The sequence below is a fragment of the Pinus tabuliformis genome, chromosome 4_1, assembly GCF_031772625.1.
Source record: "Pinus tabuliformis cultivar Carrire ecotype Pingquan chromosome 4_1, CPIR1, whole genome shotgun sequence".
In the NCBI taxonomy this organism is placed as follows: Eukaryota; Viridiplantae; Streptophyta; class Pinopsida; order Pinales; family Pinaceae; genus Pinus; species Pinus tabuliformis.
The window spans coordinates 81384675-81402355 of record NC_142303.1 but is presented as its reverse complement, the minus strand read 5'-3'; the positions used below and the strand labels follow the sequence as shown (position 1 = coordinate 81402355).

At 36.1% G+C, this 17681-nt stretch overlaps 1 protein-coding gene across 9 annotated transcripts in view; it reads left to right on the top strand.

Moving 5' to 3' along the window:
• LOC149174280 (uncharacterized) overlaps nt 1–8019 on the top strand; it is a 142365-nt gene extending 134346 nt beyond the window's left edge. Inside the window, exons 4-9 of one of the 9 annotated variants that reach the window (XR_016257920.1) lie at nt 1973–2014; nt 2174–2254; nt 4340–4459; nt 4938–5033; nt 6605–7005; nt 7507–8019. Coding sequence is in view for 5 of the 9 variants with exons in the window: in XM_089419276.1 (XP_089275402.1) it covers nt 1973–2014; nt 2174–2254; nt 4340–4459; nt 4938–5033; nt 6605–6670 (405 nt within the window). In the remaining 4 variants the exon portion in view is untranslated. Of the gene's footprint in view, nt 1–1972; nt 2015–2173; nt 2255–4326; nt 4460–4937; nt 5034–5334 lie in introns of those variants that run through there. The other 8 variants (XR_016257918.1, XR_016257919.1, XR_016257921.1 and 5 more) reach the window with 8 other exon arrangements.
• The last annotated feature ends 9662 nt before the right edge of the window (nt 8020–17681 follow it).

Here is a 17681-nt window from a genome sequence, read left to right as displayed (position 1 = left end):
TCATAAACCTGTACTAAGCTCATGCAAATTTGCTGTAATCCCAGTAAAAAATTGTTGTCTTCATCCTCTCCCTTAGGGTCCTTCTATATTTTCAAATTGACCAAAATACCTAACCCTCAATCTCCTAAGTGATAGATGGCTAGGATTAAATCGTAACCCACTTAGATCAATAATTGAGATTAGATCTATGTCACTAAAATAATTAAATATTTATTTTTGGAATTTTGCTCAATTAGCTAACATTGATTAATTAAATTAATTAACGTGCTTTTTCTAAGTTGAACTTAGGAAAGAAATCATATTAATTGCTCCTCTCAAACAGCCACCTAAAGAAGACTTCTTCTCCTGCATGGTAGACACAAGCCTATGCAGAAGACCTTCCAAAGCTACAAAATCAACAGTCACCAATAATAGTTCTCTGTTTTCCTCATCTTTGTGTAGGGGCCTAGAAATTTTGCCTAACATGTTGATGCAGTAGAAAGAAAGGAAAAAGCATGATTCATATGTTAAAATGCAAAAGATTGGTGGGGATAAATGAAAGTGTGTGGACAAAAGCTTAGTCTGAGCTCAACCCCCTCTTTAGCCCTCACCTAGTTTTTAGCTAATACCTGAGCTATCTAAATAAAAGGAACTTTGAATATCTCAACCTCGATGAGAAAGGAAATGTTTCTCTTTTAGGGGTCATTGATGAATCAATGAAAGCTTGAAATTTGAGCTATATATGTGAAAATTAATGCTGAAAAAAGTGCAAGGTAGCTTGTTTACAAGTCATAAGCTAGAAAGACATTTGAAGATGATGCTTGTGTAAAGTAGTTTGATACCTTTCACATTAAATATGGTCCACTTTGACACTCTTATGGTTTGTGCACCTATGATGTTGATCTCACTTGGTTCTATGAATATGTTGCTAGATCTTTGTGCCCAATTATTGTTGCCATCCCTTGAGGGACTGTATGATGCTTCTCTTGCATTTCAAACAGGATGTCTAACCGCACTTGATGAGTCCACTGGGAAAACTGACCTAGGACTTTGACCACTTATTGAGGAGTGTTGACCTTGGGAGGCCTTCAACATAGTTGATGACACTCTTCTCTCCCTCTGGGACCTAAAACGTTTCCCTCTAGAGCCAAGATGTTGCTTACAGAGCTGGTGTACCCCAAAGCTGATAGGATGCCCCCAGGTTGGCATTGCACCTAGTTGATTGACGTTGCCCTCTTTCGGAGGAGATTTGAGGATGACGATGACTCGGAACCCATCTCGAGGGGGTGGTACACTACTTTGCATGATAACGCCATGCCCTAGCTCCATGACGTCCCCTTTATGGTTCTTAGATCAATGATGCGTGCAAGTTTGAGAATGTCTTGTTGATGAGGAAGCTTGATGATTGGAAACCATTTGATGAGGAGATGCAACCTGTGGGATGGATGCACCCCCTTAAGGCATCCATGGCTCTTTTTGATGAGAAACGTCTTTTGGAGGAGAAACGCCTCCCTTGTGGGGATCTCTTGTGGAGATCCACGAGTGAGCTTAAATCCCTTGCGGAGGGATTTCATCATCCATGGCTCTTTTTGATGAGAAACGCCTTTTATTGGGGAAGCCTCGTGGGGATTGTATCCAACCACAGAAAGCTGGGGAGTAGTTGCTGAGGTGACGATGGTAATTCTCCCATTGTTGCTCTCAATCTAGATTACTTAGTGAGGCTTTGTACTAGGGTGCTAGATTTTGCAGTGATAGAACTTAAATAAAATTTTCTCTGTTTTTATCTACTATCTAGTAATGATAACAAATTCTGAGATTTCAAGTTGATAAAAAATTATAGCAATGCTTTTCTATTAAAAGCATGCTAAATGATTTATTTCTTTATGATCCAATCCCTTTAGTGTCATTCTAACTGGTAAAGCTAATAATTGATGAAACTCTCTACAATTTTTTATCTCAATGCATTGATATTGAGTGTTATCATGCCTTGCAGAACAATGAGCACCTTCATGGTTACAGTCCTATGGAGATAGAGGTAGGTGCAATATCATCCTTCTTACAGACTTGTTTGCCTCATAGTGACTATATCTCATTTTGGTAAATTACTTTCATGTGTGCAAAGGTACTCTTTGTTCACAGCATTCACTATTTTTCAAAGTAATTCTGTTATAATCAACTCATTATACATGGACAGGTGATTGCTTTGCTTGCAAGATATCACAGAAAGAAGTTCCCACGTTATAAACATGACTGCTTATCAAAGCTCCCGCAAGAGGTATATTTGAATTTTCTACTTGAAGAGGCATTTCTTCTCTTACCACATCTCAGGTGTTCCTTCACAAGCATATGAAGCTGGCGAGATAGAATTACCTAAGACAAACTACAAATCCTTTCTTCCATATGATCATATTGTCTTGAATATGTTAATGTCTAAAGGTCCAAATAATCTATTTCTTCAGAATATACTGTTTTCTTTGTAAAGAATGGAGCAATTGTATATTGTAAATACCCGATTTAAAGACTTTTGAAACTAGAGTAGCATTCATGCATCAAAATTTACCTATAATGCAACTATGTTTGTGATCCTGATTCTAAAGATTCTTATTTTAAAGAGAGATTCAGTACAAGAGGTGTCATTGTTGTAGACTAGGTGGAGTAATTGGACTATTGTATGTTATGGGGTCTTATGCTAGCTAATTGTTCTTGCAATTGGTAGGTGTAGTGGTTCACTACAATGTTTTTTAACAAATTTACACTTTTACCAAACAGAACACAATTGCTTTAACAAGCATTGAACAGGACATTTTGTTACAACCCAAATACCCATATATAGAAAACTAAATGTTGTAAAAAATGCCTGTATGAGATTTCTGCTGCCCAGTTTCATTAACTATTGTGGACTTAACTATGATTAAGTAAAAGAGCTAGCATAACTATAGTTTTTTGTTACTATGAGGCTTTTGTCTATATCCAAGGTTATAGGATAAACTAGCCACAAATTGTATTCAGACACACTTGCTGCATCATGGTACTAAGAGGGGTATTATACTGCCTTGAAGAGTTAAATAGGATACCATTGTTAAACACACATCTGTCTAATGACTAGTCTATGTAGGGTATTGGACAAACTAATATATATATACATCGAATTCACATAATTTTCCTTATGCCTTCATATATAGTTTTTCTTTCTGAGAAAAACCTTGCAGGATCTCCACATCTTCCCTGGAATATTCAAATGGAGGGCAGATGAACTGCCAGCCAGAATAGCGGCTAGTAACACCAAAGGACTCAACTGAATTTAAATTTGTGACCTATGGCTTCCCTGTTGGCAACATGTGTTGGGCAGATGGTTCAACTGATTGAGCTGATCTTTGCTTCTATGCTTACATATATGCTTACATATCTACATGAGGATGTTTTCCTTTTACAAGTAAAGAGTCAAGACATTGAAAACATGGAGGTTCTCTACCTTTCTCTATATATGTGTGTGTGAGAGACACTATGTTAACAAGAATGGATACCCAAGTGGAGCCATAAGGCGTGTTAACAAATGTTTATGCACGCACTGCACCAAACTCATCTCTCACCATTCTTCATTGTTTCTCTCATAGCATCCGTAACTAGAGCATTGGTTTTAGGGCTTCACAGTACAAAAGTGCAATACCCAAGTGTAGTGGCCTTTTTCCTTGTTTTCTTTTTTGGTGCATATGAGCAGTCAGTGCTGGTATTTTCTAAATTATTACAACAACCTCTCCTAAGTAATATAGAAATCTGCTTTTCATAACATCTTAATTAATTATCAAAATGTCCACAACAAACTGTAAACCTAAAATGTATTTTTCTATTATTTCCTTGTTTTGTTTGAGTCTCATTATGGCTCACCATATGTGCTTCCGATGGGTCAAGTAGATTATTAGAGAATTATTTTATACTTTTTTCAAGAACAGAATATGTTCTATTTTTGGCATCAAACGAGCTAATTCTCCTTCTGGAAGTCAACATTTCTATTTTGACATAGGTATCAACTTAAAATTCAAACCGGAGTGAAAACATTTATACCTATGCCAAAATTTGAATCTTGATACCTGTTGTCAATATCTCTTAATGTCTGTGATGCATGTATTCTGTATCAGATCAGTTGATTCAGTTGATCCTGTAGAATCTGGCCTGTAATTATTTTTTGATGGTGCAATATATTTTAAAGCCAAATTGCAACTTTCAAATATGAGTCTTTGGACTTCGGTATCAAGATTAAACTCAAATCAGAGTCTTGTTACTGAATGGTCTAGGAGAATGTTTGACTTTAATGTGCATTTCATGTCATTTTACTTTGATGATTTTTAGTCGTTGTAAACAGGTGCAGAAGAAAGTTGTGGCACTTTCTGCTATAATTCGCATTGCTGTTGCATTTGAACGTAGTAACTTCAGTGCGATTCAGCATGTGGATGTAAAGTATGCCAAAGAAAAATACATTATTGTAAGTGCCTAACTAGTAATCCCTATCATATTTATATTCAGTGGAGTCATATTTCCAAAGTACTGAAAGTTCATGCATTTTGGTTAGTCTTGGTTATTTTTGTGAAACTCATTTTGGCACTTTGTCATATACCAAAGTTACCGACATACCGTGTTTGTTCTTTGGGACCAGATTTATTCTCTTTCAATTCTGGTTGGAATATACAATCTATAAGTTCAGCCAGAAAGAATGCATTATGGTCTTGGATAAAACTTAAGTACTGCTAAATCTTAAATAGTGGTTACATGGTAGTCAAATTTCGTCTTGTAATCTGTTAAGCTTTTGTTGAAGTAGAATTCCCTTTTAAGTGTTTACATGAGCCCATTTTTCTTGGTGAAGTATTCAAATCTGCTTGCTTGATTTTCTTAAGAATGATATTATCATTTGATTCATTAATAGATGAAAACCCAGGGTAACTAACTTGCTATCGTGCTTAAAGGTTGTCACACCATCTGTGGATCCATTAATTGGATCCTCCAGGGATGTATCTCTCGAAGTTTGGGCAGCAGAATCTGAATCTAATCACTTTGAAGAGGTAACATTTGAGTGATTGCATATTACGGATAAAAGATAAATTGTTGAATGTGATGTCAATGCCAGATTAAAATTCTTTAAAAGTTAAAACAATATAGAACCAATATAAATCAATGTTTTTTGTCAACTTAATATTGGTCTTTGTTGACGTGGTTCATTGTATTAACCTTTGTCACTGTTATTAGCATATACTTCTTTGTACTAATCTGTGTCATTGTTAATAGCTTCAGTGATGATAACAGGAACTTGCCTGGGCATTATCTTATTTTCTCATTTGTCTCTACCCATCTGTATGAATTCAGGTATTTCAAAGGAAAATGTCAATTGCGGTAGCTGGTAACACAGCCACTAATTAAGTTGAAGTTTGGCATATTGATCCTAGTAAATGAAAGAGAGTATAGGCGGCAGGAAAAAAAACTTCAGCACATCTAAGAGTTATTTTAACTTGAATCAAAAGGAAATTTGTCTGGCACTGAAGACAGTGAGAGCTATTTTAACATGAAACAGCGGCAGTTTGTCTCGCACTCAAGACAATGCCTTGCATGTAAGGGGATTTTGTTTATCCTTTGTCTGTTGGTGCTAGCCCTTTTTTTAGAATGAATATGGAAAATAAAGAAATAATGTCTCCAGATTTGTATCTATGCGTGTATTTGGTGTGAATACACCCCGCTTTCGTTGTAACTGTCCATAATTGTCAGGGAAAGCAATGTAATATGATCATTTTTACTTCATCAAACAACTGCAGGAAAAATTTTAAGAACAGAATTTTTTCTAAAAGTTTAGAAACCTTGGCGAATCTTACTAGTCCCTAATATGAAAACTATAAAATGTTTGGTGGTACTTTTGTAACAATAGTCAAACTGATAATGATTTTATATATAGTCTCTATTAAAATTAGTGATTTTTAAAATAAAATAATTTTATAGCATAAAATTTGGGCGAATCATTTTTAGGAAAAAAATGAAATTGGCGAATCTTTTTAATGGAAGAAGCATGGAAATTTAGCCCACCTGCAAATATTAGCCCCGAAAATTTTCCTTCAAACAAGCCGATGTAAGGGCTGCTTGATCAAAGTTGACCTTTTCAAGCATTCCTGGGCCTCGAAGTAGATGTAGGGCTATACTCTTTTGATTACTAGTATTACGATCTGTGTGCTTGCCCTCTAGTGTTTGGTATCTCAGATCTAGTTCTTTTACTATTGGCTTGAGATAAATACTCTACCTCATTATTGCAGTGGGTTTCCTCCTGGTACTTAGATTTCCCCACTTAAACAGTTTGTTCCTATGCATTGTGTTGAATGTGTTGATGATTGATACAATGGCTAGTTAAACCAATTGGATGTTATTGTGAAATTAAGTAAATTCATTTGTCATCATACCCTGTTTGGTTATCACATTGCTGTTCACAATCCAGTTCAGTGATCACATATTTTAGATGGCAGATTCATGGAATGCTTACTTATATAAGTTTGGCCTGATATTCTGATAGTTGATCTGATTATTTAGTGAGAGTACTGTATTGTTATGACCAACTTTCTTGATCAGGAAAAGGTTTTTTTGTTTATGTTTTCAGGTTGGAGTGCATTTAAGACCCAATGTTTGGTGGCAACTCAATGAGTCTGAATGGACCCTACAGTGAGAGATAATACCACCAGCAAACTCCTAAACCAGCTCTGGGGGTCAAGCCCAAAAGACAAAAGTAAGAAAGTCTGATGGCACTGTAAAAGGAGGTTGGAATACATAACCCTTACTGGGACCTGGAAGATCAACAAAATAAGGAGTTACAGCCAAATTTGGGATGAGTGACACTGGAGGATGTACCATGCCAGTAGGCACTGAAGACGACCATGCAGCAGACTCTGAATGGGAACAAGGTGATGAGTAACCCAATTCCCCCAAGGGTTCATCAGGTAGATCCAGGTTCACCAAGCTTTCAAAAACCCCAAAGAGCAAGAGGCAGCGCATTTGAACCCTGTACAGAAATCTACTCGCTTGATTCTTAAGAACGATATATTCCTTTCAATTTATCAATAAATGGAAACCTTAGTGTCATCAACTTTTTATCATGTTTAAAGGTTGTCATACTCTCCGTTGATCCATTATTTGGGTCCTTCAAAGGTGAATCCCTCGAGATTTGGGCAGCTCAGCCTGAATCTAAGCACTTTGAAGAGGTAAAAATCAACAACTTAATGACTGATTGCATATTGTCGATAAAAGGTAAACTGCTGAATGTGATGTTAATATTAGTTTAAGATTGGTTAAAATAACAATAGAATCAAGATAAATATCGACATTTTTTTGTCAATTTAGTCTAGCTTTTTGTTGACATGGCTCTATGATCATTATCTCTTGGATGTTGCATCTAGTAATTGTATAAATCTTAGTCACTGTAATTATCTTTGGTCATTGTAACAGGAACTTGCCTGGGCATTATCTCATTTTCTCAATTATCTGTGTCCATCTGTATGGGTTCAGGTATTTAGAAGGAAAATGTCAATTACAGTAGCTGGTCACTCAGCCACTTACTAATTGGAGCTGAACAGATTTTTCCTGGTAATGGAAGAGAAAGTATAGGCAGCAGCAAAAATACTTGAGCACAATGGCTTACTTAAACATTAAAGAAACGCAATTTATATGCACTCAAGATAGTGCCTTATATGTAAGGGTGTTTTGTTTATCATTATTTGTTGATCATAGCCCCACTGATAGAATGGATATGGAAAATAAAGAGAGAGTCTTTGTATGGAGATTTGAATCTACACGTGGGTTGGATGTGAACACATCCATGCTTTCGTTTTAGTTGCCCGTAATTATTGGGCATGGCAATGTAATATGACCATTTTGACTTTATAAAGCAAGCTGATAAGGGCTGCTTGATCAAAGTTAACCTTGTGAAGCGATCCCTGGCCTACAGGTAGATGTAGAGCCTAGGAGAGTAGTTTACACTCTTTTGATTACCAGTATTATGATCTCAGCACTTAGATTTTATTGTTCAGTATTTCAGATCTGGCTCTCGTAATATTGACTTAAGATAAATACTCTGCCTGTTTTTTGTAGTGGGTTTTCTCTAGCGACTTGCGTTTCCCATTTAAACACTGTGTTCTTATGAATTTTGTTGAATGTGTTGATGGATACTGTGGCTAGCTTAACTCAGTTTTAAAACCCAGCCTCTTTTGAACTGGAACTGGTCAAACTGGCTGGTTGGACAAGGCCAGGTATCAAACTGGCCAGCAACGAAGATTAGTGGGCCAGTTTGTATAGTTTGATATGAAAACTGGTACAAACCAGCCCAGGCCCAGCCGGTGTAGTCCTGGACCTTTCTCTGCCTCTTTGTTTTTTCATGCCTTTTAGATCTTTGCAGTGGTCCATGGCAATGTTACCAGACTCGGAATCGGCAATAAATCGGCGATGCAAAAGAGCGAAGAGTTTTAATCGGATTGGGAAAAAATCGGCAAAAAATCGTTGAATTCATTAAATAAAAATATACACATATTGAATTAAAAAAACCATTTTTCGTTAATATTGGGTAAAGGTATGTCCAAACAATGCATAATATCAATAGATGTCCAAAATATCATGAATAAATAAGTATCTCATATGTGTTATGAGTCCACACATGATCCAAAGTACTGAGTCTTGAGTCCTTGGAAGCATATGCTTCTAAAAGTTTACAAAAAAGTTAAAAACTGCATACTAATCAGAAAAAAATCAGCAACTAAAAGTCTAAGACTCTTAAGAGTGAGAACTAGAAGCGATTCCTTCCACTCCTTCGCTTGCTTGACTCTCAAAGTTCTCCAAATTGATTCACGGCCTTCAATCATAGTTAATGATTAAATACTTAATCATACTTAATGAATAAATTCTTATTATATAAAGAGAAATATTTATTTTGAAATAAGGTTTTAAGTATTTTAGTTGTCTTATTTTATAATTGTTATATGTGACTAAGTCTGTTTTTAAAGGAATTTGACATATATCTTTCCAAAATAAAATAAAAATACTTGGTAATTAAAAATAGTAATATTAGTTTTAATAAAAGATAAAAATGAATGTATATATTTTATTTTTTTTAATGGAAAGTATCATAAAATATGAATTCAGTATGGGCGTTCCATTGTTGATATTGCAATCAAGTCTAAAAAATATATATATATATATAATAACATAATTTTATATTAATTTTAAAATAATATAAAATTATTAAATATAAAAATAAACTTTACATTTTTACATTCAACTTTAAGAAAATGTATAATTTTATATATTTTTTTAAAATATTTTAACATATATAAATTATTTGAATATGCAAAATTAATGAATTATATATATATAATTTAAAATTTAAACCCATTTCTTAATTTAAAATTTAAACCTATATTAAAATTAAACGAAACTCAGAAAAAACTTGAAAAAACTATTATAGAATTTGGATAAAACTTTCCTTTCAAATAAAATTTATACCCCAACTTTACTAATTCGAACCTAAATCATAATTAATGCGAACATAAGTTTCATAATATTCTATTCTATTGTAATGGAATCGAATAAATTTCATATCGTAAAAAAAAATCCTACCATCATTGATCTATTCAGGCGAGACGGCGATTAGTAAATATCGTCGATCAAATCCGATGGATCCTAACTATGGAATTATTTGTCTCTGAACTCGAGAAAGGCGAGGCGATGTGGTCGCGGATGGTTGGGTAGAAGAGCCATTATTTATGTTCAGATTTTCAAGCAAAAGAATTGTTATATTGGAATTATGACAGCGGAGACTATATGCCAAGCTGCCTCGTGGATTGCGACAATTCAATTTTATAAATTCGGGATAATGTCGGTAAAACAGAGTTTATTGGTAAAAAGGTGTGGAGGATGGCTCCGTTCATGCATTCCGCCGTACCATCGCTCCGATTATTTTAAGTTATCATCGCTGCGATTAGTTTAAGTTATCATCATTTATTAATACGAAGTGGTCCTGGTTTGGAATTTATTTATTTAAAACTTTACATCTAAGATCACGCAGAGCACTATTTCAGCAGTCAAATTCATGAACGTCAAATTCCCTTTTTACCTATTTTCTTAATCGACTCGTTAAAATAGAAAAGCGAAAAGAAACAATTATATGCTGCTGGCGGCCACAAATAATAAAGTAAAAGACAACCCAGAATCGGTCAACGCGAGTTGACTCGTAAAGTTTTCGGTCGGATCGTTTAGCCGCCGAGCCGAGTTTAACGCGCGATTTTGCCGATTACACGCCGATTCCTGTTTCACTGGTCCATGGCCTATTCTGTTATTCTTCAAGTGCCAGTTTCGGTTATAATATCTCATGCAGTTATTTTACCCGGTAAATGAATTTTTCTGTGTTATGAATAAATATATAGGGAATAATGTAAATGATAATAATCATAAATAAGTGAAGAGTCGTGTAAATGAGACATGACTCTCCATGAAGAGACACCTACTTGGTATATAAGCAAGTCTCTCACTCTCATTTGTATCATCTTATTCACACATTTAATATATAATATTTGTATCCTCATGGATATATTTATATTCCAAGTCTTCTGGAGTAATTAATTTGTAAAAGGAATTTTGTTCGCTTCATTTGGTATCAGATCAGTGGATCCTCTCGTTGTTTCACCGTTGCACAGAGCCACGCACTTCGATCCGGGCCATTGGCCATCATTGGTCAACATTTGTCAACGTTGTTGCCGCGTAATTGAAGCAATTCGCTACAACAAGCTTGGAGTTTCTCCATTGTTGATTCGCCAACTGGCCCTTGGCCATTAAAAAAAAATCAAAGTATAAAAAGAAAACTATATTAAAAAAAAAAACATTACATATAAAAAAAATAATTAAAAAAACACAACATATAAAAAGCAAATAATACGATAAAAAATAAATAATAAAAAAAACAAGTCGCCAATGTTGTGGCCTTCTCCCCCGACAACTAGTCGAACCCACTGTCTCCGCCAAAGGCAATCCTAGGCAGCCTACCCTCGTGGCCACTTTGTCTGCACCTCCGCTCCCCTGCTGCATTTGTCCCTCTACACCCCCATCACTCCCGGCCACTCCGCTGCTTCCGTTGTCCCATCTGTTGGTGTGCCTGAATCCACTGACCATGCCCGCTACGTACCCCTGTTCCATGTCGTTGTTCCCTGCTCTGTTTGTCTTCATCCTGACGTTACCCCACTGTGCCGATCATGTTCTCTCTGTCGGCTGCTCTTGTGTTTAGTTCCTAGTTCAACAACATTATGATAATCAACCATTGATAGTGTCAAACTGTCATTCGACCGCTTGACCGCTTGGTTCATTGTCCGCCCAACTATCCAACTTTATTGTCGATCTCCAAAACTTTGCACGCTTTTGACTTGGGCTCATTGGTAAACAAAACAATTATACGTTAGTAAATATAATTATAAAATTTTATAATTATTAACTATATAATTATGACAAATAATAAAATTAAATTATAACTTTTGATTTATATAGTTATGTTAATTATATAATTTTGTTAAATAATATATATATATAAAGAATTATATTATATAAAATAAAAAAAACACCGTAAGTCATCCAGGAAAAGCGCAAAATGGACCCTAATTCGGAAATAAAATAAGGAAGGTTCTCCTGTAAAGGTATTCCAATTGTAAATTTTTAAAAATTTACATTAAAATGGTGTCTCCAAAGGAAAGAAATTAACATCACCATTAATCCAAACATTGAAGATAATTACATTAGTATTAATTTGGCAAATCAACTATTAATTCTAGAACCAAATATAGGCGAAAAAAAGGTTTTTTTTGTGGGAAAGAATACAAAATTAATGATTTACAAGTGACAATTGATCATTATGACTACATATCTCAATTTTGTGTTGTAACTATGCTTGAAAAAGAGGTTGACATAATTTTCGGTCGACCTTGGTTCAAGGAATTAGGCACATTCATTTTAAACACAGAAAACAAATTCTTGATGTTCCCTTACAAGAATAAGATGGTCACATTCTGAGACATGACAACAAAATCAAAACTGATAATACCTTCAGCAAAGGATCTTAAGGATATTTCGAAACTAATGTTTCAAGAGAATCCAGAAACAATATCAAGAGCTTGAAGAAGTCATATCCAACAAAGATAAGGAAAATTCATGTTTGAAGAAGCATAATCAGAAGTTACACAAGTAAGAAAATGTAAAGCTAAGAAACACCAGTTAGAACAAGAAAAAGAAATTTCTGAAAAGACATTCAATGAAAGTTCATCAGGAAAAGAAGAGGAAAGTTTATGCTTAAAGAACTTTAACCAAAGGTTATTAGAACAAATCAAGTGTTTAAAAGATGAAAAGCTTGAATACCGAAATAAATTTAACTTAGAAAATGATCGACTTTTTCGTCTCAAAAATCATAATCAAAGTCCATTCACTCAAATTAAGAAACTTAAGGATGGTAAGAAATCATTGAAAAACAAATTATAAGAACTTATCACAGAAGAAGTGTCGAAATCTTCAGTCCAAGTGGAAGAAAGAGGAATTAATACTAAACCAAACAATAACAGAACTCAAGAAGAGGATCAATCAGTGGAAGGAAAAACACATTCACATGTTACAATCTAGATGATGAAAACTCCAAATGAAGGTTATGTACCTAATTGAAAAACCGTATTACTAGAAGGAATAAAAAAATTCCGCACACCTAATAAGGGGAAGTCAAACCAAAAAGGTTCCCTATCAACATCCGAATCATGAGAGTAGACAACTCAACCAAGCTACGTATTAGGACCATTCAGAACAGAAACAACAAACTAATGTTCCAAAGAATATTGATGTAACCTCAATCCAGTGCTTTGATGACAATTCGTTACGGAATTCCAGTGATCATAATATTCCATGGAAGATTAATCTAGGATGGTCTGATCCCTTCTCAGTGCGACAGTTTCGTTCATTACTTAGAAGATCATATCAACTTGTATCGACGAAGATGATTGTTTCAAGACGAGAAGACATTTGAACCCGAAAAAGAGATCAAACATTTTTCATCGACAAGCTTTGAGGACATAGCTTTTTGAGGAGGAAGGCAATGTTATGAATAAATATATAGGAAATAATGTAAATGATAATAATCATAAATAATGATTAGTTAATTAGTAATTAGGTTGAAAAGTCATGTCTAAATGAGACATAACTCTCCATGGAGAGACACCTGCTTGGTATATAAGCAAGCATCTCACTCTCATTTGTATCATCTTATTCACACATTTAATATATAATGTTTGTATCCTCATGGGTATCTTTATATTCCAAGCCTTTTGGAGTAATTAATCTATAGAAGGAACTTTATTCGCTTCATTCTGCAGTAAATTCATTTCCTTTAAATTTTCTCAGAGAAATTATGGGCTCCCTTACTAGGGAAAACAACCCTATGAAAATACACAAAAAATACAACTAATGGAACTTGGCAAAATCAACCCACATAAATTCATCTTGCACTTTGATGGCTATCATTCACAAGATTGGCACTCCTTGATCCAACTGGATGTCAGTGGCCATCCAACTACACTACCTCAAAGCACAGTACTCCATCTTGGCAGTTTTTCTATAGTTTTGAAGGTTCTAGATTTCTTGGGCCATTTTGAGGCTCTAAATGATGTCTTTTTGACGTAGCAGGGACCTAGGCTATAGCTGTAGGTAGAGCTTGGAGCTTGGTTCGGTTGAAATGTGTGATTCTCGGCTAGAGCTTTCCAATAGGCTATCAAGCACGCCAAATGGATATTGTATACAAAATTTATGACTTGGGAAGTTGATGTACTAACTAATGCTACTGGGACCCACAATTCTTTTGGCGTTTCATCTCCTAGGGTTATATTTTTCGATGTTTAGGGTTTCCTCATTGTTTCTAATGTTAAAAAGAGCATTTTGGACTTGTTCTAACTCACTTTGGCGAAGACACATCACTGTCACATCTCTTTTCAAAGATAAGCTACCACCATTCGAGCTAATTTGTTTTCATTTTGCATTTTTATAGTTTCAACACTTTACATTTGTCAACAAAAATCAAATTTCTTTATCTCTATGTGTTTTGGTTATAAATCTATATTTCATTTTGTTCCCTTCATAAATTTGGATTAGTGGTATCATAGTGGTCTTCTCTTTATGTATTTTTTTGTGCATGTCCCCAATGAGGTTGGGATATAAAGAATTAGGACTCGAATTTCTTGAGCCCTTGCGAGATTGCCCTTATTGACCTCGATGACCTCCAATGGCGGAAGAAAAGAAAGATGAGGGAGATGGACATCCTATTAAACTATTTGTTTGAGGAAGCCCTCACATGAAAAGTAAACAAGATGATGGATAATTTTGCCTAGATCCTTCAACAGATGCCAATAGGTGACACATCTTCATCAAGTGGCCACTTTGGAGGTGACACATCTTCATGAACTGGCCATTTGGGAGATGTTGCCCCCTTTAAGCTATAAGTTAATTTTGACATTCCTATATTTGAAGCCCAGATAGATGCAGATGCTTTAAACAACGTTTGATATTGGATAAAGCAACACTCCTTGTTTGTTTTGTGACACGGGCTAACTGCCTTTCATGGATCCTTATATTTGGCAATGCGATCATTGACTAACACCTACAAGTTTTGGTCTAACAACAATCGTGATTCCCAACAAGTTGTATCAAAGCGTAGGTCACAAGTTTGATACACACCCGACTCGCATTGTGGGGGAGATTGTTGGACATTGGACAAACCAATGCTCCCCATGTGTTTTGCGACATGGACTAACCGTCTCTCATCGATCCTTATCTCTAGAGATGTGATTGTTGATTAACACTTATAGGTTTTGGTCTAATGACAATTGTGATTCCCAACAAACAAATAGTTAAATCTACTGGAGGGTTATTTCTCGATCCACAAGTTTTTTGATAGAGAAAATATTACCTTTGCACTCCTTAATGCTGCCTCCCCATGTTAAGGATTGTTGGGAGACTTATCGTGAGCAAATGGCCATGGAGGAATTTGCATTGTTTACAGTCGCACCCACTTGAGACTTTTTTAGGGATGTTATTGAAGAACAATATTACCTTGTTCGAAGCTATGAAGACCAGTACACGAGATGGACCAGACTATGATAGGAGGGGGACCAAACAGTGCTAGAGTTCACAAATATATTCCATACATTGCGCACCAAGCTAGGTATCGAAGACTCCAAGCGACATTTGGTGCTCAAATACCATGGTTGTATGCACAAATGCATCCATATAGAAATGGGGTTTTTGGACATCTCCTCACTTGGCGCAACATATCAATATGTTGTCAAAATCAAGCAAAAATTTAAACAGAAGAAGCGAGACTTTGAACTGTGAATCTCTCATAGTAAAAGCAAGGCAAGGGCATCTCCAAATCTCAAAATAAAGCACAGAGCTAGGGTGGAACACCTCAGGACAACCCATCTAGGGCCACAAACAAAGAATGGTAATGGGAAGACAGAAAAAGTCATGGGAAAGTGGTCCAAGTTCCACAATAGCTCCTCTCATAACACCGATGAATGTCGTGCAAGGCAGTCATTGGTGGCTAAGTTGAAAGCCTTAGAGTCAGATGCAGGTTCCAATTCTGAATCAAACCTAGACGAGGGGAAGTCTGAAGATTCAGAGGAAGGTGAGTGCCTCTTTCACTCAAAGATGTGGGTGAAGGGTGCTCCACTGTATTTCATTTTCAATAGCCAAAGTGAAAAGAATCTCATGTCAACAAAGGTTGACAAGCGGTTGGACCTGCCAACAACACCACACCCACAGACATATACCATCAGGTGGCTCCACCAAGGGCAAGTTATTAGTGTTAGCCAACAATGTTGCTTGTCCTATGTCATCAAGCCCTTCAAGGATGAGGTATTTTGTGATATTGCTCCCCTTGAAGTTTGTGATGTTCTTTTAGATCAACCATTCTCGTGAAAGCATCATGTTGTATATGAATTTAGACCTTGTAGCATTTTTATTACTTTGGGTATGCAACTATATGCGATACTAGAGGTAGCTCCACCTATTTCCATTTCTTTGATCTTTGCTAAGTAATGCAGTAAGGTCATCTCCTAGATCGTGAAATGTATCTTCTTTCTTATTCCCTCTCAAAGTAGGGAGAAGATTGTGGCCACATCCATGGCCTCCACATAAGGCCCCCGACACACTTCTACCCAATGGACCAATCTACCACTCCTCTATTATGGAATATGTGGAAATCAAGTGCTAGGTCCAAGAGCTACTCCAAAAAGGGTACATCTAATTGAGTATCTCACCCTGTGGAAGCCCAATTGTACTCGTGTAGAATAAATACGGGAATTGACAATTTTGCATTGATCACTAGGCCCTGAACAAAATCACAGGCAAGAATGATTCACCAGATTAACGACTTTCTTAACTAACTCAAGGTGGCCAAGTAGTTCAAGAAGATTGATTTGAAGTCCAACTATCAGCAAGTCCCAATACAACCAACTAATGTATGAAGATTGCTTTCAAGTCCAAGGAGGGTATTTTTGAATGGTAGTTCATGCCCTTTGGTTTGATGAATTCCCCAACAATTATTGATGATATCTTGTTGCCTTTCTCCAATTCTTTTTTCATTGTATATTTAGATGATATCTTCATCTTCAACAAGAGTTGGGCAGAACACTTGTATCATATTCAACAGGTCCTATGCACTTTGTGGTAGTAGAAGCTATGCGCTAACTTGGAAAAATGCTTCTTCAGCATGAACAAGGTCCAATACCTAGCCTACATTATTCATGAGCAAGCATGCATGTGGATCCTACCAAGATCCAAGTCATTCAGGATTGGTCAGCCTCAACAACTCTAACAAAGATTTGTAGCTTCTTTGGCCTTGCTAACTTATACTAAAGATCCGTGTTGGGGTTCTCTTATATCGCTTGGCCGTTAAGTCAAGTGACCGAAGGAGGAGCAACAGAAAAGTTTTTTGGTCATAGTCATAATAGAAGGCATTCGGTAATCTAAAACACTACCTTTTCTCTGCACCAGTCTTCACCTTGCTAAACCTGCAATAGCCTTTTGAGATTGATACAGATGCCTCTAACTATGTTATTGGTGTAGTCTTCACTCAACAAGGATATCTGGTGGCCTATCTCAATGAAACACTCTTTGATACTATCTAGAGATACCCCACTTATGATAAAGAGATGTACTCCATTGTGTAGGCCTGCACAATGGAAGCATTTATATTATGGGGAAGGAGATGATCATCCACACCGATCACATGGCTCTACAATTTGTGCAGACACAAGCTACAAAATGACTGCCATTAGAAATGGTCCACATACATGCAACAATTCCAACATAACATCAAATACAAGAAGGGTAGCACCTATCATGTCGTAGACTACCTTAGTCGGCACCAAGTTGTGGCACTAAACACAATTCTTAACTCTTGTGGGAACGAAACCTCTGGGTGGCCATAGTTATACAATAGTGACTTGGAATTCACTCCCACATACAATATGGTGATGGCAAGCAAGCAAGTTCTAGCCTTCCACCTCCAAGATGCACTATTGTGCTACTTGGGCAACCTTTGTGTTCCTTCAAGTGAGTGTGACAAGCTGATCTCTGAGGCACATTATAGTTGGGTGGTAGGGAACTTTGGTGTGGAG